General features: G+C 53.3%; 1 protein-coding gene across 4 annotated transcripts; it reads right to left on the reverse strand.

The window, feature by feature from the left end:
- Positions 1-1,438: 1,438 nt before the first annotated feature.
- On the reverse strand, positions 1,439-18,238 carry Meak7 (MTOR associated protein, eak-7 homolog). 4 transcript variants are annotated; one of them, XM_036189123.1, is made up of 8 exons: positions 17,913-18,237; positions 12,553-12,721; positions 10,346-10,576; positions 9,385-9,529; positions 7,156-7,584; positions 4,997-5,115; positions 3,339-3,518; positions 1,439-2,917 (listed from the first exon to the last, which is right to left on the reverse strand). In XM_036189123.1, the coding sequence occupies exons 1-8, from the start codon at positions 17,924-17,926 to the stop codon at positions 2,804-2,806; spliced, it is 1,401 nt and encodes a 466-aa protein (XP_036045016.1). In that variant the 5' UTR covers positions 17,927-18,237; the 3' UTR covers positions 1,439-2,803. The 4 variants fall into 4 exon arrangements, with proteins under 4 accessions (XP_036045016.1, XP_036045017.1, XP_036045018.1 ...); XM_036189124.1 differs by lacking the exon at positions 17,913-18,237 and adding an exon at positions 17,378-17,433; XM_036189125.1 differs by lacking the exon at positions 17,913-18,237 and adding an exon at positions 17,278-17,366.
- Positions 18,239-23,222: the final 4,984 nt, after the last annotated feature.

The raw sequence follows: 23,222 nt of genomic DNA on the forward strand, positions 1-23,222 counted from the left end.
AACCAAAGTGGAGAAAGACGCCCTAGAAAGCCGTAGGGACACTGTCTTAGGGTTTCACCATGACCACAGCAGCCCTTATAAATGAAAACATTTAATTGAGGTGGTGGCTTACAGTTCAGAGTTTATCCATTATCATCATGGTGGGGAGCATGGCAGCTGGGAGTATGGCAGTGTGCAGGCAGACATGGTGCTGGAGAATTCTACGTCTTGGTCCAAAGGCAACGGGAAGTGAACTGTCACACTGGGCATGGTTTGAGCATATATGAGACTTCAAAGCCTGCCCCACAGTGACACACTTCCTCCAACAAGGCCACACTTCCCAATAGTGCCACTCCCACTGGGATTTCTTTCAAACACCACAGACACTTTGAAAAATGTAGCTGCCCACCGCTATTCCTTGGTGAGCAGGCACTCAGTATGTTACAGGGGTGAAATGAAGTCAAGAGCCTGGTCATACCTCAGCCAGGCATGGTGGGGCACAACTGTGCTCACAGCACTCGAGAGGCAGAAGCAGGGGCATCATGACTCCAAGGCTAGCCTAGGCTACATAGGAGACCCTGCCTCAAAAAGCCAAGGGCTGGGGACACAGCCCAGTAGTGAGCACTTGCCTAGCACACACTGGGCTGGGTTGCACTCCACAGCATTACCAAAAAGAATGAAAAGGGGCCGGGGGGGCATCTTTAAACCAACTAGTCATTCAGTTCATCCTAGAGACACAATGCCAGACTCACAATGGTCACTATGGCAACAATAAGCCTCCAGTAAGATGCTGGCCTGCCTAACGGGATAGAACATCTGCAGAGCTGACAAAACAGCGGGAAGAGAGATGGGGAAGCCCTGAGCAACGCCCACTGGAAAACATACCGTGTACAAACACAGATGTGCCCCAGTGTGCAGAGGGTGGCCTCCAGAGGAGCCCAAAGGAGGAGGAGGGGCATGCCTTCCCAGAGCGGTCCTTTCCTGTCTCCTTTCCAGCACCTCATTCTAGCATTCATCCTAACAGCAGCCATGTTTGCTGCAGCATGGCCTGTGTTTCTTACCTCTTCCTTCAAGCACTTTCTGGGCTCGGATCAGGCCCCATGTGTAAGGAAGGTCTCTGGCACTCACAGCTGAATTCTTGTTCCAGTTTCTCAAAAGACCACACTCCTCATTTGGAAGACCTGAGAAGTTCCTCAGGGCCTAGCTGACACCCCACACACATTTGTGTTCTGAGAGATATGTATGTGTGTGTGTGTGTGTGTGTGTGTGTGTGTGTGTGTGTGTGTGTAGAAGCAGAGCCTGTCACCTGTACCCCCAAGAGGGCTTAGGGTACTGTTCTGAGAAGCAGGATCCCACCTGCGGCTTGATCTCTAGTCAGCACAGAGGTCAGAAAGCATGGGGGCCAACGTGCCATGACCTCCCAATGGATCACACCAAGCCAAGGGCACCACAGGTCTGCTACCAACTGAGACACGACTCCATTTTTATTAAAAACACTCCATAGCACAGTGACCTAATTCTGTGAGGTTACAATGGGGCTGTCTGAAGATTCCAGTATTTTCTCTCTATCCCCCATACCATTGACAACTGGCTTCTATAGCAAGAAAACCAAAATGGCCCAGCCCTTGTCTGCACCACACACCTACCCACCACTCCGTGCACAGAAACAGCACTTTAGTTTGGAAAGGTACATGCCTCAGCCTTCCTGTTGTGCTCAAGATGGTTACATGGAGTATTCCAGGAGCTTCCTGGGCAAGAACGCAGAGCTGGAAAAATGCACGTAGCTGGCTTTTCTATGGCTTTTAGTTGAAGCATACTGTACAATCAAAGGTAGACTCTTTATCAGATATGTAAAGGTGGAAGTTCACAGCAAAAAGGCAAACAGAAGAGGTAGAGTTCTCAGAGAGGGGCCCGGGGCTCCTCTGAGTGGGTGACACTGGGTGGCAATGACTCAGTGTGGTGGGCGGCCTGCCCACCTGAGTACTCTTCAGTCTCTCGGGATCACTGGAGTCTTTCTAAAGTCAGTCTACACTGGTCCAGTAGTTCTCATCCTTCTGAGAAGCCCTGAGCTGTGACCTCAGAGGAGACCTAGAGTCAGCCCCTCCAAGCCAAGGCTGGACGTCGCCCACCACTGACTTCAGGGATGGGTCTTATGCATCCATTAAGCAAGCACCCAGACTCTGGCTCTCTCCAAACGCCCTCGTCTCTGAGTTAGCGGCACAGTAATGGCTTGGTCCCTGGGCAGACAGGTCAAGTTTTCCCATGTGCTCATCAGACTCATTTTAAAAATGTTGAAAAAGTTAGGTGGGAACCCCATCACAAACCTGTTCTAAGAGTCCTGCCCCCAGAAACATGACCTTCAGATCCATCTGAGCACCGCTGTCTTTCTACTCACGATGGGCCATCAGGGCACTCACTGGGACCCTGAGCAAAGGCCAAGCATGGAGCCTCCTCACACGAGGCAAGAATACTCACCCCCAAAAATCACCCGTTCCAGCAGTTTCAAGCCTCTGTCTCTGGATTCCACTGACATAAAACGAACAAAGTATAAGGCCAAACTTCTAACCTATGTTCAGGGATCCTGGGAGGCGACACCCATCAATTATGGCTTCAGAGGGATTTTTTTTGCTGTGGCTGTGGTCTGATTAAGTACAGCCATGATGGCTTGGATGTGGCAATGTGGCTGTGTTAAAGCTAAACCAGAGTCAGGGCAGAGGGTCTGAGGGGCTCTGCCTACCCGGCAGTGAGGAATCTGGACACTGTGTGCACTGCATCTCTTGGGGAGTCCCCGACCTTGCTCCAGGAAGCCCACGGTTCAAGAGCCTCAGTCATCATCAGGGACTTCCCGCAGTCCCTCACTGTGGCGAGTCCGCCCACTGATCTCCAACAGGGATTGGGCCTCGAGATTCGAGTCAAGGATGCTCTTCTTGTTCTTGACCTTGGGAAGAAGGGGAGGGATGTATTCAGTGCACAGGGAGATAACGGGTCCTACCAACCTGGGCCACACAGTGACTTCCTCCCAGGGGCAGGCTTATCAGACTGGAGCCACAAAGAGGCCAGGAGGCATGGGTACCCTGAAGCCTCCCTAGTTGGGATGCAATCGCCAAGGTCAGGCAGAAACCACGTGTTCTTGCAGACAGGAAGGGAAGGCAAAGGACCATCTGGCTGGGCCAGGAGTACATCTTAGGTAGGTTCCCCACTTCTAAGGCAAACCCACACTCTACTTTGCTGCATGTACCCTGGCATGGCCCATAGCTGCTAAAGACAAACTTCCCTAGATGGAGAAGCAGGCAGAGTAAAAGTAAGAAAAAGCAGAAAGGCTGGGGCTCTGTGTGAGGTCACTGCCATGTAGAACTCACCAGATCTGACTCTAAGAGATCGCCGAGCCCCCACACCTCCATCTTATCAAACTGGAAGTCCTCCTGGGCAGACAGCTGTGGGCTGTTGTAGGTGGTGCATGTGGGCTTGGCTTTGCTGTGTCCTTTCCCAAAGTCGGCGGCCACCCAAAGCCCAAAGTAATGGTGCTGCCCGCCCATGCCCTGCAGAGCAAAGTGGGGACAGAGGAGAGTCAGCAGCCATGCTTCATCACTCCAGAGAACCAGAAGGGTCTTGAGTTCTTGGCCAGCCTGAGACATGGGGAAAGCAGGACTGCAGTGGGCAGTTTTGTTTTCTTGGGCTGTGATTATAATCACGTTCCAAGTTACCCAATGGTCATGGACATCAGCAGAGCACACTCTACAGCTCTCTGGTGAGGCTACACACAGGGGACAGCAGGCTAGAAAATCTGCAGATTCTTTGGGTGTCCCAAGCAGTTACTCAGGGGTGAGGTGAGCACAGGGACCCTGGAAACCCATCTTTGCCCCATCCCCATAGGAAACTGACCTCCACCCAATGACTCTCCCTCAGGAAAGGTGGCAGGCTAGGAGTGGCAGGCTCGGAGTGGCAACTCAAACCCTTTCTTCCCACTACATAGTCCCACTGCAAGGCTCAATCTTCCCTGACAGCTTTGTCCTGACACCACCTCCGTCACACTCCCTTGTCCCTCGTGGGCCTGGAGCACATGATATGACCTGCTTCCTTCTTGGACGTGCAGGGATCTAACCCTACATCTAGAAGCCGCTTTTGGTCTCCGGGCCAAAGATGAGTGTTTCCTGTGGATGCTGAGGCTGTTCCTGGGGTTGACAGCCAGGCTCACTCTGAAAGGAGTCCAGTGCCTGAACCCTGGCATCCTGGAGCCCTGGCCATGTCCCTTCTACTTGCTGTGGTATGAGCCTGGGAGGGAACCCCTAACCCTCCCTAGCTGGCTAAGGGGACATCTCCTTGGCTTTCAGCTCAGCAAGCACAGAGCTGGGTCTTCCCAGAAGATTCATCAAGAAACAGAAAAGAAAAAGGCTAGCAGGTTGGGCATCCATGCCAACCATCCTGGTGGGTATCCATCCCACTACACCAGCAAACATCCAGTTGCTATTGCTGGCCTGGTTTCCAGCTTCCTCTCCTCGCCTTCCCTTCTCTCCCCTCTCCTCTCTCTTCCCACCCCTCTTATCCCTTCTCTCCTCTTCCCTCCCCTCCTCTCTTATCCCTCCTCCCTCTCCCTCCTCTTTTTTTCCTCACTGTCACTATCAACACGCAAGAACATGGCCACCACAAACAGAGCCTATTTTCTGTCTCATAAGTTACTAACGACCAGACCCAGTGCCCAGAGCCCTCAGCTCAGGGATCTCCCACCTCCACATAGCTCAGCACACAGTCTCAGTGTGCAGGCTCAGCACATGCAGGTGTGAGGCAGGACGGCAGTGTCTTGTAATGGGTCTGCTCCCGACACCCCCTTGAGACACCAGCCAATCATTTGGGGCCCATGGAACGGGCTATTTACACACAAACCAGGGGAAAGCCCAGCAAAGGTGTGGCTATCATTAAGGAAGATGTACCCTGGTATGGACTCTCCACATACCGCAGAAGGGACAGACTGAAAGCATTCCCACCTGGCTGGTGGGATACCCCCTCCCCACCTGCTTACCAGTCCGTTGGGCATGGTCTGCTGTCCGTGATTCAAGTACATGAAGTGGTCATTGTAACCCGTGGGCATGTACGTGGCCATGCTGGGGGAGATGGAGAACAGGAAACATCTTTTGTCCCCTAGAAGTGACAGACAGCCAAGGAAACAGTCACTGCTTCTGAGCCAGACACAAAGAACCAGAAACACTGACAGGCTGCATCTTGGAATGCAGCAACCAAGAGCTATGCATCTCCAGGAGGGGTGTGGAGGAGTCTTGGTAATCAGAGGGCAGGCCCAGGCACCACACAAAACAAGCCTTATGGATGTCTAGGGGCCCAGATGGAGAAGCTGGGGGCTCCAGGATCTGAGACCTGAAGCACTGCCTAAGGTCGGCACAAAGGCTCTTGGACTTGGGGACGGTTCCCACCATTCCCTGAACTGGGTCAAAGGTCTGGAACACCCCAAAACCTAGCAGTAAGTCAAATCCTAAGCACACCTGATCTAGGGAACCAAGGGAACACATGTGTGTGTTCATGTGTGTGTGAGCATGTAATGAGACAACACTCAGCCAGCCGCTCCTTTCCCTCCCAGGCCTGTGGGAAGATTTCTGGGGATGGCAGTCCCACCTGCCTGTGGCCCCCTGGCCTCCAGAGCCGCATCTGTAGAATGAAGCTAAGGAAGCCCAGAGGTACGCTGTAACATAGGAACACCATGGTGGCACTCTGGTGAAAGCTGGCCATCTGTGGGCACGGGAGGCGGTCTGCCACCTATGGAGGAGCTTGAAGACAGCCAGGAAGGGCAGCTCCTATGAGAGCAGGGTTACAGCTGACTCAGTCACACACGGAGCTTCCACAGCTGACAAAGCCACAAGAACAGAAAAGCAGGGGGCAAGGTGGCGCCCTTGGGGAGGGGGCAGTGCAGTGAGCAAGCATCCCTGTGAGGAGGCGACTCACATGCCCTCCTGGGCATCCATCTGGTGACATCTTTGCTGTCACCTGGAAACAGGGTTGACCCCTTGCCAGGGCCAAAGAAGGGAGTCTGTGATACCAGAGAGGAGCATAGTACCTCCACTGCAGAAACCATTGGAGGGTCAGGGTGTGTGTGTGTGTGTGTGTGTGTGTGTGTGTGCGCGTGCGTGCGCGCGCGCGCGCGCGCGCGTGCGCGTGCGTGTGCATGTGTCTGGGTAGTGGCCATCTGACCAGCCCTCCCCAAGCTTGCCCTCAGGATTTAGGTCCGTGCTGAGGTTTGAGTGTGAACTGACCCCCACAGGTGCCAGGCTAATAGAGCTGATTGGGAGGTTATGGAACCTTTAGGCAGAGGAGGAGAAGGAGGAGGGTGGCTGGGGAGACAGGTCTCAGAGGTTACAGCCCAGTGACACTTCTGCCCTGCCCCCAACAATAGGCTTTTTAAAAATGTGTCTATGCGTGTTTTGCCTACATGTATGTATGTGCATCACATGTGTACCTGGTGCCCCTGCCCCGAGGCCAGAAGAGGGCATCAGAGCCTCTGGAACTGAGGTGACAGTTGTGAGCCATCATGTGAGTGCTGGGAATCAAACCTGTGCCTTCTGCCCCGGGCAGCCAGTGCTCTAACCTCTGAGGCGCCTCTCCAGCCTCACTGCGATGCTCCTTAACCCACCAGGATGTAGGCGAGCAGCCGTAACCTGCTCCCACCGCCGTGCCTTGCCCACCATGATGAACTGTACCCTGCAGACTGTGACCCATGACAGACCCCCCCCCCCCCCCAGCAGCTCCTTTGTCAGGTCACGGCGACAGAAGAAGGATCCTAGTTATGCGTCTGCTGCTGTGATAAGACCCGGACAACAGGCAAGGTAGGGAAAGGGGACCAGTGGCTCATAATTCCAGGTCATGGTTCATTATTTGGGGGAAGTCAAGGCAAGAACTCAGGCAGCTGGGCACACCATAACCATAGCCGCGGCAGAAGGAAAAGTCTGTATCCGCAGTGCCCACTCGCTCTTAATGAGCTTTCTTTACTCGTGGACCGTTTAGGCCCAGCCCACAAAATGGCGCTACCAACAATGGACGGGGTCTTCCCCCATCAACTAACAACCTGCTCTGGATAATAATGCCTTGGACTCTGTCCCCAGGGGATTCTAGGTTGTGCCAGGTTGACAGTTCACCCGAGCCAGCAGAGTACCTACCGTGGTCTTGAAGTCTTACCTTGAAACTGAGGCTTGACCTCCCAAGAACAGGAGGCGAAGCCACCGAAGACATGGCCGTCCCTGTCCTCGAGGACAAGCAGGCAGGGCCCCTGGTGTGTGATGTGGCCGCAGAGCTGAGAGAAGCTCTGTCCGTGGAGCTGTGTGGAGAAGAGCAGGCGCCAGCGGTGCCGCTGCTCGACGGCCAGGTGTGAGTTGAGGTAGATGACGGACAGCACATCCAGAGTGCTCTCCAACGGCTGCCCCGGGCCCACGTGGCACTCAGGGACCAGCGTGGACAGGTCAAGGGCTGAGCTCAGGAGGCAAAGGCCCCGATGGATGACCACGCTCAGAAACATGCCCACGTGAGGGACGTGGAACACCCAGTCCTCGATCACGGTTTGGTCACAGACCTGGTCCAGGAACTGGGATCCCAGAAGCTTGTGACCGTCTATGGAAAAGGAATTAGCAATAGTGAGCCCACCACATCACAGCAGCCATCCGAACCTGCGATGACCAACCTGAGAACCACTAGTCACACGTGCCTGTGGAACTGAGGAGGTGGCTCGTCAGAGCTGAGGCATGTCTTAAGTCTAATGAACATTCCCAATTTCAAACAGTCGGTATGAAAATTTTGCTGTAGGGCTGGAGAGATGGCTCAGAGGTTAAGAGCACTGACTGCTCTTCCAGAGGTCCTGAGTTCAATTCCCCAGCACCCACATGGTAGCTCACAACCATCTGTAAGGAGATCTGGCACCCTCTTCTGTATACATAATAAATGAATAAATCTTTTTTAAAAAATTTTGCTGTAAAATACTGCAATATTCACATTATATAGGTTAGAAGAATATTTTGGATATATTAGCAAAACTCACATCTCTGTTTCTTAGTATAATTTTGTTCTATTTATTTATTTGGTTGGTTGGTTTTGGTTTTTCAAGACAGGGTTTCTCTGTGTAACAGCTCTAGCTGTCCTGGATTTTGCTTTGTAGACCAGGCTGGCCTTGAACTCACAGAGATCCACCTGCCTCTGCCTGCTGAGTGCTGGGACTAAAGGCGTGCGCCACCACATCCTGTGGTAATGTTAGGTTTCCAACAACCATGTCTGGTGGCTCTTAGGTGCCTGTAACTCCAGCTCCAGAAGACCTGACGCCCTCCTTCTGACCTCTGAAGACACATACATGCATGTGCACATATGTACACACATAAATAAAACTAAATAAAAGGTAAACTAAAAGGAAATAGATGAATGATAACAAAAAACAGAACATGCCAGCCTCTGGGATGCAGCTAAAACAATGATTGGAAGACAACTTCACAACTACAAACACCTACACTACAGAAGGAGACCTCACTAACCAAACACCTACACTACAGAAGGAGACCTCACTAACCAAACACCTACACTCCAGAATGGAGACCTCAGACTAACCACTTAAACCTTAAGAAACAAGGAGGGCGGAGGAGATGGCTGGGTTGGTAAAGTACCAGCCTAGCAAGCCTGAAGTCATGAGTTCAGATCCCCAGCTGTGTCTAACCTCCTCAGTGGGGAGCAGAGGTAGAGACAAGTGGATCCCTGGGGCTTCTGGGTCAGCCAGCCTCACCAATTGATGGGCCACAGGTTCAGTGAGAGATCACATCTCAGAAATAAGATGGAGAGAGCTTAAAGATGCCTGACATGACCATGTATACACCAAACACACACACAGAAACTAAGGAGACAAAAGTAATTCTAATGCAAACAGTAAACAGTAAAATGGATTAGGAAGACAGTAGAGAAGAATCATCCAGACTTTAAAAATAAAATGGGCTGAAGAGATGGCTCAGCACTTTAGACCACATACTGCTCTTGCAAAGAACCTGGGTTTGGTTCCCAGCACCCACATCGATCAGCTCACAACCACCTGTAACTCCAACTCCTTTGGATCTGACGCCCTCTTCTGGCCTTCACAGGCACCTGCATGGCTGCACACACAAAAACAAAAATAAATCTTTCTTTAAATCAACAAAAATATTGAGACCCTAGGCTGACCAAGAAAAAAAAAAAAAAAAGATTCCAGGCACTGAACCAGAGGAGAAAGTGCAATGATGTGATTGTGGCTTCTGCACAAGGACATCCCACAGCAATCTCAGGGTAGAGACGACAGGCACACACCATAGCAGCAGAGCTTCCCTGGGAGGCTACAGTTCCAGCAACTGTGGTACTCCACCATGCCAAGGTTCGAATCGCACAGGACAGTCCCACACTTGCCTTGAAACTTCATCTCTGAGAGCAGCTGGGCCGTCATCGCCTGCACACTGGTGGGAGACGCCGTGGATTTCCTCCGAGTCCAGCCTCGAAGCTCATGCCGGTGGGTCAGCACATGCACCACAGAGGCCACCAGTTCCTCTGTGAACTGGGAGATACTTCACTGTTAAAGCCAAACCCTCCCCCGGCCCACTCCCAGCACACCCCTGGGAAGATGGTGATGTTTGTCTTTTCAGTACCAACCACAGTGGACTACAGCATGGGCATCGCCCCACTTTGTGTAGCTATTCATGTTTTTTCTTTTCTTAGCATCTCGCATAGCCCAGACTGGCCCCCAAATTGCTATGTAGCTGAAGATGACCTTGAACTCCTGCCTCTACCTGCCAAGTGCTGGGATTACAGATGTGGGCCACTACACCTGTTAGATGAGCTGCTGAGGATGGGACCATGGGCTTGGTGGAGGTTATGTGAAAATTCTACCAAGTGATAATATATCCCTAGCCCTCTTCCCCTTTTTGTTAAATTCTGACACGGGGTCTTAGCAAGGTGCCTAGGCTGATCTTTGACCCTCTTGAGTAGCTAGGATGTCAGGCCTGTGCCCCCAGGCCTGGCTTTCATTCTTTTTTTTTAAAAAATTTATGTATTTTATGGATGAGTGCTCTGCCTGCATGTGTTCCTGCAGGCCAGAAGAGGACACCAGATCTCATGGATGGTTGTGAGCCACCATGTGGTTGCTGGGAATTGAAGCCAGGGCTCTTAACCACCGAGCCATCTCTCCAGGCTCCAGCTTTCACTCTCCTAATAACATTCTTAGTTCACCTGAAAGTTCACCAAAACTAGGTCAAGAATTCTCAACCAACCAAGCTGTTGTGTGGGCTCAGCTCCCTGAGGCTGGCCAGCGTCGTGATGCCATCATTACCTAAGCCCCTGTCCCAGGTCCCCCACCAGGACACCAAGTGTCTACCTCCTGGACTTCTCTGGCCTTCACAGGACCCTCTGCAGGTAAGATCATCTTCATAACCATCTGGCCCTTCTCCTCGAAGCTCCCTTTCAACAGGTGGGACAGGAATACTGTGAACTGCTCCCGGGAAATGTTCCTGCAACCCCCATGTGCCTTGTGAGTCAGCTGGACCCTCCACATGCCGTTATATAGTCTGGTGACCATCCCTGGAGGAAGAGCCTCCTTGACATGGCTCTGTTGGGGACAAACAGAAGAGATCTTAGGCAGGGTTTGCTGAGGACAAGACCAACCGCTGCTCACTGGACACCACCTGCAGCTGCATAACCTTCCTAGGACCCCAAAGTGCTATCTCCCCAATCAGAGGGTCCCAAAGTGTACTGGCTCAGGCTGGGGTGTAGCTCAGTGGTATCAAGCTCACTGCCACATGGAAGGCCCAAGGTTTGAGCTTTACTAGTGGGGGGTGGGGGGAGCCGCACTCCAGTTCATCAAGGCCAAGTGGGTAGCCATCCCATCCTTGGCCTGGAAGTTCCAACCCCCACTGAGGCTTCCGTAATGGCCACGCCCACAAGGCAGGGCTGAGGGAGGAGGCTGAAGACCCAGGATAGAGAGGAGAGGCCTCTCTTGGTTCCAGGACCCTGGATGCTGGCGGTAAACCAAGCAGAGTTCTCCAGAGAACACCGCTGGACTGCGCCATACCTTTCTCAGACCCTGCAACCTATCTAACCCTTCATTTGGAAGTTACCCCACAAAATAAACCTCCCTTTTAACTACGTGGAGTGGCCTTAATAATTTCACCAATAGCCATTAGATACTTTCTGTGTAGTTACTGCCTGCCCCTCACACTCCTGTGGTCTGTGCTAGGTCCTCCCAACAGCTCAGGGCGCCCATAACCTGTCCCTACTGAATACTATAGTTGCTGCCAGGCTCATCCCTCATACATGGAATGGGTAATCCCCAAAGTGCTGAGGCACAGAAGCCACTACTGCCTTCCCAAAGAAGAGTCACCAAGTCTCACAGAAACTTGTCACCATGTTCCTTGATAAACACTGCAGGCTTAACTGATCTATCTGCTCTAGCTGCATGCATGTGAATCTGCACCTTAGCCACCCACATATACCCATGCACATGTACATATACCACATGTGGGGCCCCATAACTTCTGGAGCAGCTGGCTGGCTGAATGTGGCAGTGGATCCTCAAAGCCCCCATCAGCTGACTTCTACATGTTCTAGATCAGTGGTTCTCAACCATCCTAATCCTGTGACCCTTTAACATAGTTCTTCATGTTGTGGTGACCCCCTACCATAAAATTATTTCCATTGCTACTTCATAACTGTAATTTTGCTAACGTTATGAATCATAATGTAAATATCTGTGTTTTCCAACAGTCTTAGTTGAACCCTGTGAAAGGGTCATTCGACACCCCCAAAGGGGTCATGATCCACAGGTTGAGAACCAATGTTCTAGACGACGATGCTTTAGAATGACATTGTAGGCTGCACCCATCCCCGTCTCTGGGAGAAAGCTGATGTTTGCTATGTCCAAGTCCTGAGGAGCAGGGAGTCACCCTGAGGACATGGCCAGTTCTCACCTCTCAAGCTGAGACTTTGGTACTGAGTGAGGAGTGCCATGAAATTCCCTCTTGTCAAGACCACATTCTAGAGGCATCTAGACCACCACCCAGAGGGGACAGCTGTCCCTCCTCTCTGACGTCACGCCAAGTTAGAACTATCCTGAACACTGCCCGGGCACAGTGCATTCTGAGTTCCCTCTCTCCTGCCCTCCACCTTTCCCTCTGACCCTCCTCCCTGTTTTCTGAGACAGCCCTCCTGTCAGCCTCCTGAGTGTGTGGACCACAGGCAGGCACAGCCATGCCTGGCATCAGATCCCTGCTTTAGTACTCAGAGGGCTGAGGAGAGAGAACCACCATCAGTGAATTCACTTTACAGTGAATTCCAAGCTAAGCCAGCTTTGGCTATACACCAAGACCCTGTTCTCAAAAACAAAACGAAACAGAAAAACAGAGTGGGGGTGTGTTATTCCTCCATGGCCCATCGCCGCTTTCCACCCAACAAGGACAGAGTAGTCTAGCTGTGACATACTCATGGAGCCCACCATGCCACGGACGGGGGGCATTCACCATAAACCAGCTTGGTAGTGCTCAGCACACCTGCAGACCCCAAGTCCCCCTCCCACGTGGTCGCTCTTGCCTTCAGCGCCTCCAGAGAGAACGTTCCCGTTGCGGAGCCGCCTTTATTGGACGACAGGGCATCAAACAGCCTGTCCACCTCAGCCTGCTCCTCGGGCAGGAACTTTGAGCACGCTTTCTGGCTGGACAGGCTCTTGGCATTCCCCATCTTCCCTGGCCTCTGGAGCTCTCTGCAGACCGGGAAGAGAGAAAAGTTAGAGCATGAGTCACCGAAATATTGAAAACCCACGGGCGGCGAACGACCACTCACTGCAAAATGCAGCTATCATACCTCTGATGGGAATTCTGACTTGATGGGGCAGAAACGAACAGCTGGCACACATGAAGTATGAAGGCCCCATCCTGATCCCTCCAGTCAACTGAAGCGGCCCCATCCCTTCACTCAAAACCATACTGCTTGGCCCTGGTTTAGCGGCACAGCCCATAATCCTAACATTCAGGAGACTAAAGCAGGGGTGGTGGTGGCCATGAGCTTGAGGCCAGAATGGGCTACATAGGAATGTTTTTAGCACTTATCAATACCTCACTCCTTTTCATGGCCGAATAATATGCCACAGTATGGACATACCACATTCTGTTCACCAGTCACTAACTGGCAGGCATCTGGGCTGCTTGCACTGTGGGGTTATTGCAGCTAGCATTGCTGCGATCCTGTGTGCCCAAGTTCCTCTTTTTCAGTACTCCACCCACAGGCTTCCAGCCTCAGATGCGGGGCAGTGGAACTTGGTGCTTTGAGGAGCTGTCATCTTGTTCTCCAACGACATTCCCACCAGCCCAGCACAAGGTCCCACTTCCTCCATATGCCCGCCAACCTTCGTGCTTTGCCGTCAAGGCATCCATGCTACCAAATTTCCCCAGAAGACATGTCTCTCCAGAGGGCTCACCGAAGCACTACTCACAAAGGCAGGCTGCAAAGGGGGCTCACTCAGCTGCCACCACTGCCGCCGACACCGACGCCACCACCACCACCACCACTACCCTCCTACCCACCCACCCAGAGCATTCGGTCTACCCACTCTTAAGAGACTCAGCAGCAAGTCCAGGCTGCACTCCACAGGCAGGAGCACGAGGCCGGCCTCACCTCCAAACCAGATGGCAGCACAGCTGAACCCCACCCCTCCAGGGATGCAGCCTGTGCTGTCACAGGGAGCAGCCCCCTGGGACTGCAACCCTAAGCCAGCTGGGACTCAGTCAGGTTATCAGTCACCCCAGCTGAATTTTACACAGCCGCTGACTTCTAGCCATGGGGGGGGGGGGCGGGGGAGGTCACCAAACACAGTGTCACCACTGTTTAGGAGAAGGTACAGAAGGGCTAGAGCGGTTGGTGGTCACAGATGGGGAAAGGCCAGCACCCGTCATGTGGAGATGACATGGGGCCTGTTCTCATCTGTGCAGCCTGGCCTTGTCTTGCCCCAGGAGGCTGAGTGATGCCTCTACTGCAGGCCTGTGTGTGCGCCTCGGGAGAGCCCTGTACCCTGCCACAGTGCAGGTGGTTATCAGCTGACACACAGAAAACCCACCAACTGCATTAAGGCTGAGCACGTCCCACCAGCCCTGACCATTCCAGGACCTCTCCTGCGGCTACAAGCGTTCTGGGCCTTTATTTCTCCGCTTACCAAAAGGCACAGGGATTCACCCAGTCACCTCGTCACTGTTTCTCCCCGCACCCTCCTGCAGATGACAGACGCGTGGCAATGTACCCCGGCTATTTAATTCCACCTGTGGGCTGCTCTTCAAGCCTTAAAACGTCCTGCTCAACCCCCTCCTAGAAATCTGAAGGAAGCCTGGCCTGGTGGGGACACCTGTAATCCAGGCGCTTGGGAGGCTGTGGCAGGGTAATGAGTTCAAGGCCAGCCTGGGCTACACAGTAAGGCCCTAGCTCTCTCACTCAATCAATCTAGAAGCAAGTGGGCATCAGAAGGTCTGAGGTCTTCTAACAGAGTTGTGCCTCAGGTAAGTGGCAGACTTCAAGCAGCCTGCTAAGGGAATGATTTGCAGACAATAGCCTCCTATCAGGGATGGAAGCTCAAGGCCGGCTGGTAGCTGCTCCCACCCCAGCAAGCTCCCAAGACAGCATGAGATGTCAGAATTTCCTTCTCAGGAGGCTTCCTTCTTGTCAGCCCTCCCTGTCCTCCATCTAACTTCCAATTGTCCGGCGTTCGTGGCTTTTCCTGGAAAGCCCTCCCACTCACGCTGCATAGACTCTGCCGTCCTGCCCTCCCGACCATGAGCTTGGTGGTGGCACTCAGTCCACTGACTCCAATGAGACGCCACCAAGTGCCACAAGCTGATTCCATCACTCTGCTCAGAGGTCACTTCCTCTGAAGACCTCCCTGGTAGTCCCCACCCAGGGGTGAGCCCTGCCCTCTCCTTGTCCTGTATTGTCCCCCATGAGGACCCTGACCCCACAGCTTTTCCCCCTGTCGGGCCTGACTCCTGGCTCCAATCTGAAGGCCACAAATGGGGACTCCGACCTACAACCACTGTCCTGTGCCTTAGCCTGAGGTGGCAGGACGTGTGTGCCGATGGCCGAGTCTGTTCTCTTGCCGTCTCTCTGGGCATGGTTTGTTCTCTGTCATGGCTAATCTTGATTGTCGCCTTGATGAATTTGGAGTCACCCGGGAGACACAGCTCCGGACGAGTCTGTGAAGGGTTACTGTGCTTAGGTTGACTGACACAGGAAGACCCACCCTAACTGGGCAGCACCATGCCAAGGGCTGGGGACCTGGACTGAGTGAAAGGGAGAAAGCAAGCTGGGCACCAGTGTTCATCCCTCTCAGCTTCCTGACCATGGATGCCATGTGACCAGCTGCCTCATGCTCCTGCCTCTGTGATTTCCCCACTGTGATGGACTGTGGCCCCTCAAACTTTGAGCCAAATAAATCTTCCCTCTCTTAAATTACTTCGTCAGGTAAATGGCAACCTCTCCTTCCACTTTGTGGGTCCAGTGCTAATTCTCCACCAGATCCTAAGAAGCAGCCCCCAAAGGCTCAAGCCCACCCTGACCCACAGGAGCCCCATGGTCAGCACCATTTGCCCCACTACGCATGGCCTGCCCCTGCTCAGTAATATCACCTACACAACCATGGCCTGCCAGCAAGAAGCCTCAATGGGGACCCAACTTACTGAGAAAGTAATTGCTAAGCACCCAGCCTTGAACAGAAAACAAGCCAGGAACAGCATGGGACAGAACCAGAAGCCAGGACAGAGCCAGAGCACAGCAGCTCTGTGGGGGGGGGGGGGGGGGGGGGGGAGGAGAGGGCAGGTCTAGAGCCCACAGCTCAGGGAAGACTGGAGAGGGACCTTGAGAATACAGTTCTGTACCCTGTACCACCCCAGCCACTACAGCTGAAAGGCGGCCTGTCTCCCTTCACAACTGCAGCAAGAGTGGTTCTTAGGCCCCACGCTGTCCCTCCAAGCTACAAGCTCTGTAATGTGGCCAGAAATCTGTCAGCTTCCAGGAGCAAGGTCTTTGATGTGTCCAAATAGCAGGCAGAGGCAGGGTCTGTCTAGTGTACAGGACTTCATGGGGACACGGGACAGCCTTCCTCTGCCAACTTATATCCACCCTTCATAGGTGAGGCTGCTTCAGTTATTGTAAGGTCACTTGTAGCAGTGAGTGACCTTGCAACCCAGAAGGGACATTTAAGGAGGATCAGAGCCATTTTTTTCTTATCAGAAACAGCGGCAGGGGAGGGTGCTGCTCGCATCCACTGGGCAGAGGCCAGGGACACTGCTGAACACTTCACAGAGCACAGAACCTCACAAAGCATGCAGCCATGGCTTGATGAAAACTCAGGGCAGGGACCAACAGGAGGGGCCCCCTGAAGGTCACCCAGAGTCACAGCCCTAACCCTTCTCCACACAGGGCCAAAGCTCTGTAGTCCCAACCTGAGCATGGTGGCCCCACCAAACACTTGTTCCATGGCAATGGACACATGACTGCTTTCCCACCCAGGTACAATCAAGGGGCAAGCCTTTGCCTGACCAGATCCTTAAGTCTCCTAAACCCGCTTCCGTGAACAAGGCAATCTCAGCAACAGCCCATTGTCAATACTCAACCACCCTCATTAGCTAATCAGGTCCCTTCTCCTCCCCCACCCACGTGATCCATTCCCAGTGGAGCCCGGCCTCTCCCCAACTGTGAAATCCCATCACCAAGTCACTACTCCACAGCCTTAAGTGGGGTTTGTTTTGCCATGCTTTAATAAGCTCGGGTGAATCATTTAACATTAGGGCAGACTGAATGAAGCCATCCAGAGTACCTGATCCTGCTTCCCAGAGGCCTAAAACAGACATGGATGGGCCCACAATAATAGAAGGGTGCTCCTTGAGTTTTTCCTAAAGCATGGGATCCTGGTGGCAGGCCAGGGTGTGCCTCAGGACTCTCTTCCCATAAAGGCCTCCAAGGGATCATGACCCTCTGTCTGGTTCCTGGGGTCAATGTCCACCACCCAATCTGAGCAGCCATATCAAGCCCATGTTTGAATCCTGGAGCCCACGGGGACCTCTGAGGCTGGCTGGACGCTCTTCTTCCAGCCCAGCCCCACGCAGGGGTGCAGGCCAAGGCTCTCCCTCGCCTCTACCTAACTGGGTTTGGAGCTCGGCTCTGAAGGAACTACGCTAGGTTTGTCTCGGAATACAAGGCAGGCCCACAGACTCCGTCGGAGCACGCCCCGCTTCACTCTTCCCAGGCACACTCTGCTTCTCTGACCGCAGCACTGACCGAGGGAAGGCTCCTTGGGGGGCTTGCTGAGGCCACCCCGCAGGCCTTCCTTCCTTGAGCTGTCCCTAGCTTCCCGCAGTGCTCCCAATCTCCGGCTCACCGGCCTTGGCCCACAGGGACCCAGCTCCTTCCGGTGCGTCCACGGCGCCAGGGTTGCCCGGGTCGCCCAGCCCATTCCCTAGCAACAGCGCTGACGGACGGTCGTGAGCACCAATTGGGGAAGGGCAACTCAGAGGGAGAGCCCGAGAAAGAGCACAACCAATGGAGTTGTAGTTCACAGGCAGTAGGAGGAGCCTGGAGAGGTGAACTTGAGTCTGTAAGGAGAAGCACCTGGGGCTGGGAGCCGGGGGACCGCGGCTAGTGTTCTAGGAAAGCGGTGTCTGGGGCTTGAGGAGGTGCTGGGAAGCTGCTGAGGGGCTGGGAGCAGAGCAGGGGGGTTGAGAGCAAAGGGCTGATAGAAGGGGTCCTGGGCGAAGGGGGCTTCCTAGCAGGAGCTAGGAGCAGAGCAGAGATGCTGGGAGCAGGGGAGCCGGGGGTAGGTAGACCAAGGATGGTGGGATCAGGGAAGCTGGGAACAAGGGGCCTGGGCTGAGGCTAGCCCCCCAGGACTAGAGTAGGAAAGCGGACCTCCTTACCTCCTGCAGTCCATCCCACCGGCCAGTGTAGCACTTGACACACAGGGCACAGAAGTAGATGCCAACCGGTCTTGTCCCCAGGAGGGTGGGATAGCTTCCTGTCAGCCCCACCTGACCTTTTCTGGTCCTAGTGACAGACACAGCAGAGGCAGGATGCAGGGAAGCTACAGAATTCTCAGCAGGGATGTGCCCACTGACAGGCAGCCCCTTCCAGAGAACTCCACCATCCGAGTCGCACAGCGGACTCCTCCCAAGCCCACAGTAACAGAAGCTTTGCTGTTTGAAATTGTAGCTGGAAAGATGACACCAGGGGCTGGAGAGGTGGCGGAGTAGTTAGGATCACTTGCTGCTCTAGCAGAGGATGCTAGTTCAGAACTCACGTGCCAGCTCACACCTGCTTGTAACTCCATTTCCAAGGGATCCAGCGTCCTCTTCTGGCCTCCACAAGGCATTGCACACACGGTGCACATCAAGCAAAACACCCACGCGTAATTTTTTTTTTTTAATGACTCCAGCCCAGCTGAGTGTGGTGACAAACCCCTATAATCCCAACAGTCCAGGAGTCCTAGACAGGGGATTGCTGCAAGTTTGCAGCCAGCCTGGTCTACACAGTGAGTTCAAGGCCAGCCAGGGTTACAGACACAGTCTGGAAAGAAAAGGAGAGCAGAGAGAGCCCACGCAAAGGAGAAAAGGAAATGGGCAGCTGGCTCCCCCTGGTGGACAGATATCACATGGCCACCAGAAGCCGGCCTACCTTGCGCTCAGCCAGCTACACCAGTGGTTTCTTTTCCCATCTTAATTCCAGTCCTTAGGAACGAAGAGTTGAGTCCCGGGCTTGCTTGAGATGTCTTGAATGACTTGAGACCCACCCTCCAACAAGCTCCTGTGAGTCTGTGGGCACAGTCACAAGCTAACGTAGGACTGCAGGAGCCGTCAGGGGGTAGTCGGGCTGAGCAGCCAAGACAGCTCTTGGGTCCTCCAAGGCAGCATGCATCTTCAGTCTGTGACACCTGGCTACATGTCAGGCCATCTAGGAGGCCACATCGTCCCTGTCCTCAGCACCCTCCTTCCTTCATCCAGTCCCCACCTGGCAGGAATACACTAAGGGGAGAGGGTGGCAATGGAGGTGTGGCCACGGGTGAAAGCTGGGGGGCGGGGTAGAGATGGAGTGAAGCTGGGGTCCAGAGGCTACTAGCAAGAAGCCAGATGGGTTATAAAGAGCCCAACTGGGAGGTCTGGGCTTGAGAGTCCATCCGAACATGCCACTGTCCGTGTCATGGGTCAGCCACCTCTCCAGGCTGTGGGACACCAGCTCCCACATGCATTTACCCCAGGGACACTTGAGGGTTAAGAGACCTAGGTAGAAATAAAGAGGGGAGAGAAACAGAGAAAACACAAGACAGCCTCGGAAGGGCCTGGATCCTTATCCACCGGCCCAGAACTTTATGCCAAAGGGCTATTTATAACAATGCCAAGGGGCGGGGCAAAGGACCTCCCCCTTGGCTAGTTATAGCCAAGTGTAGGCCCTTACAAACACCTGGTACTCAGGCCCGTGATCAAATCATCCTCTTATGCAGTCCTGCTGGGTAAAGCCACTAGGAAGCCTAGTGAGTTCCAACACCAGGCCTGTCATAATCAGAAGCCAGGGCCATATTCTGAGCCAGGGCTCAGAGAGGGTAACTGTCCTGGGCACACACTGCTGGGACACAGACACTCCTGATGGCAAGCTGAGGGCTCTTTCCGTTGCAGCCTGTCTTGATGTCTTGGCAGTCACTTCCAGGGAAGAGAATGCCCTGTGGGTTTGGTTTTGGGGGCCTGGTTGTTGTTACGTCATGTGCCACAGCATGTGTGTGGAGGTCAGAGGATGACTTGTGGAGGTGCTGTCCTTCCACCATGGGGGTGCTGGGGACCGAACGCATGTGATCAGGCTGTGTGGCAAGCTCCTTTACCCACTGAACCCAATCGTGCTGGCCCTGTGGGTTTTTTAGCATTTGTTGGCCTTTAAGATGAGGTCTCTCCATGGAGTCCAGGCTGGCCTCAGACTTTCAAACCTGCTTCCTCCTCCCAAGTGCCGGGATGACAGGCAAATGTCCAGCCTGGGAACCTCTGTGGGCAGCCTTGTTTCTAAGGGCCCTGTGAGGTCTGCTGATGGGCAGGAGCCTCTGAGAAAGGCACTTGAGACCAGCTTGGCCCAAGGATTCCACCGCAGTCTGAAGTGGGAACTCAACACGTACATCCTTCTGCTGGGCAGAGCCCTGGAAGGAGAACTCTGCACAGAAAATGCCTGACACACACAGGACAAGGAAGACGGCTCAAGGTATCAGAGCCAGATAGGAAAGCAATAGCAAGGGGTCTCTCCTCACATCCGCGTTCCTGGCCACTGTCTCCACATGTCCCACTGCTCTGCCCACCTGGACCATGGCAGCCTCATGCCTGACCTGCTGCCCTCCTCACCCTGTGCCCACCCAGAGGCCAGAGCCACCCTAAAGGAAGATGTCATCATACCACCCCTCCCTGAAAGACTCTCAAGGCTTCGTGCTGTGGTTCACAAGCCCTTTTTTTCAAATCACCTATCACCAAATTTCTAATTTCAGCCAGGACTGCCGGCCCCTCTTCAGCCAACCTCAGCTACTGCCAGTGCCTCAAACTCCTCAGCCTTTCCTTGCCCAGCCTCCTCCTGAGCAGAAGAGTCCCACACTGCCACACTCAGCTCTTCATGCGTGCAGGGCAATGCTCATCCTGGGACCCCTGAGCTGCCTTCTGCATCCCTGGTGCCACTCTTGGACCTAGCTGAACTTATCTGTTCCCCACCTCCCATAAAGACACCTGTCAACCCTGCCACTGTCCCCTCAGCACGTACCCAGGTGCCAGGCACCTAGCCACTGGGATGTGACCACTTGCTCACAGCAGCAGGCCCAGGTGGGGATCTGGGACAGGTGAGCTTGCTGCCCAGAGTCAGTACAGAAAGGACCTCTCCAAGGCAGCGGGAGCCAAACATGGAGAGCCTCACAGGCTTTTCAACAGGTGACCGGGGAGCCACTAGCCAGCGGAATTCCCAGTGGGATTTGGGAGCATAAAGCCATCAGGAAGGTGTCAAAGGGGACCATGAGGTCAGAGGCAGACATGGACCAGGCTCAGACAGAGTGAAGCCAGTATGCCCCAAAGATGGTCATGTCTTAATCCCTGGCCTCTGTGCAGATGCCACCACCTCCCGTAGCCAAAGGGACTCTGTGGGTGGGACTGAGCCAGGACCCTGAGATGAAGAGAGCATCTTGGATGGCTCAGGTGGCCCCATAGCAGTTACACCTGCAGTCCCAGCTCTCAGGAGGTGGAGGCAGGAGGATCAGAAGTTTATGTTCAAGGCCAGTGTGGGTGTTCTGGTGGAAGGTCCACCTCAACTCCCCTCCCCCATCTCTTTCCCCAAACTCACCCCCTCAAAGCCCACCTAACACATCTCCTCCTAGAGAGATGCTCAAGACCGCTCCCATAGGGTGTTTAAACTGCATCCCAGAAAACAGACACATGGTTTTTCGGTTTCTCATCCCCATCTCTTCTCTGGGGGACCGGAGAATCACCTGGGAATGCTCTTTACCCATAAAACCAGGGCTTTTTCTAATTCAGTCTGATTTGGTCTGATTTGGATTGCTGCGTTGACTGAGAGGCTTATCAGGGTGCAAAAACCTTGCAGTGGGTTGTGACACTTTGACTAAACACACACACCAAAGCTGGCAGTGGTGGCACACACCTTTAATCCCAGCACTCAAGGGAGGCAGAGACAAACAGATCTCTCTGGGTTCTAGGCCATTCTGGTTTACAGAGTGAGTTCCAGGACAACCAGGGCTACACAGAGAAAGCCTGTCTCGAAAAAACAAAAACATACACTGGAGGTGTAGGGGAAGAGAAGGGAGACCCTGCACCTGCCCCACTGTAGACCTTAATGAATTGAACTGGTCTCGGTATAGTGACTCTGGGACCTGAAAAGCCTGTAGGTGGGGGCTGTTCTTTGAGGGAGAGGCAGTCAGACGCCCCCATCATCCCCAAGCAGGACTGGGGGTTGGGGGGCAGTGGCAGGAAATGAAGCCATTCCCCCAAAGGCTGCCTAGGGTGGGATGCATCAGCTCTGTGGCTAACACAAAGTCAAGGTGCAGACAGAGCCTCCTGTGCTCAGGAGTCCCAGCTTGCTCTGCAAGCTTAGGACTTAGGAACCACTGTAGGGCAGGAGACAGGCCCCTCCACTGTCTGCACCACAGACCTTTGAGAGAGTTCTTCCTGGGTACAGCAAGGCCATGTAGCTTTGTGCCCACTAGGTGTCACTCGCTGCAAAATTAATTGCAACAGCTCAATCTAAAAATTGCAAAATCCTTGGCTTCGCAGGGCTTGATGACACATACCTGAAATCCCAGGGTTCAGAAGATGACACAGGAAAATTGGGGGTTCAATGCCAGCCTCAGATTCATAAACCCTATCTCACCTATCTCAAATCATCAAAATAATAAGTTTTGGGTTTTTTTTTTTTAATAGAGAAGGTGGGGGCTGGAGCAATAAGAACACTAACTGCTCTTCTAGGGAACCCAGGTTTGATTCCCAGCATCCACATGGCAGCTCACAACCATCTGTGACTCTGGGGTCAGGGGACCCAATACCTTCTTGCCTTCGAAGGCATTGCCTGTACGTGGTACACAGACATACGTTCAGTCAAAAGTAATAAAATTAAATTTAAAAATAAATAGTGCAGAAGGGGCTGGAGAGATGCCTCAGTAGTTGAGAGTACTGGCTGCTTCTGCAAAGGACACAGATTTGGTTTCTAGCTCCCATGTGGCAACTCACAACCCTGTAATTCCTGTTCTAGGAGATCTGATGCCCTCTTCTGGCCCCCACGGGGACACATACACATGGTACACATACATACATTCAGGCAAAACACTGGTAAAATGAAAACAGTCCTTTTTGTGTTTTTGTTTTGTCTTTGAGGCAGGGTCTCTATGGTGGTTTGAAAGAGACTGGCCCTGCATAGGTTCATATATTTGAATATTTGAATGCTTAGTCACCAGGGGGTGGAACTCTTTGAAAGGATTAGAAGGACTAGGAAGTGTGGCCTTGTTGGAGGAAGTGTGTCACTGGGGTGGGCTTTGAGGTGTAATTTGCACATTCCAGGCCCAGTCTCTTCCTCTCTCTGCCTGCAGATAAGAATATAGTTCTCGGGCTGGAGAGATGGCTCAGTGGTTAAGAGTTCTGACTGCTCTTCCAAAGGTCCTGAGTTCAATACCCAGCAACCACATGTTGGCTCACAACCATCTGTAATGAGATCTG

Source organism: Onychomys torridus, chromosome 5 (genome assembly GCF_903995425.1).
Source record: "Onychomys torridus chromosome 5, mOncTor1.1, whole genome shotgun sequence".
NCBI lineage: Eukaryota > Metazoa > Chordata > Mammalia > Rodentia > Cricetidae > Onychomys > Onychomys torridus.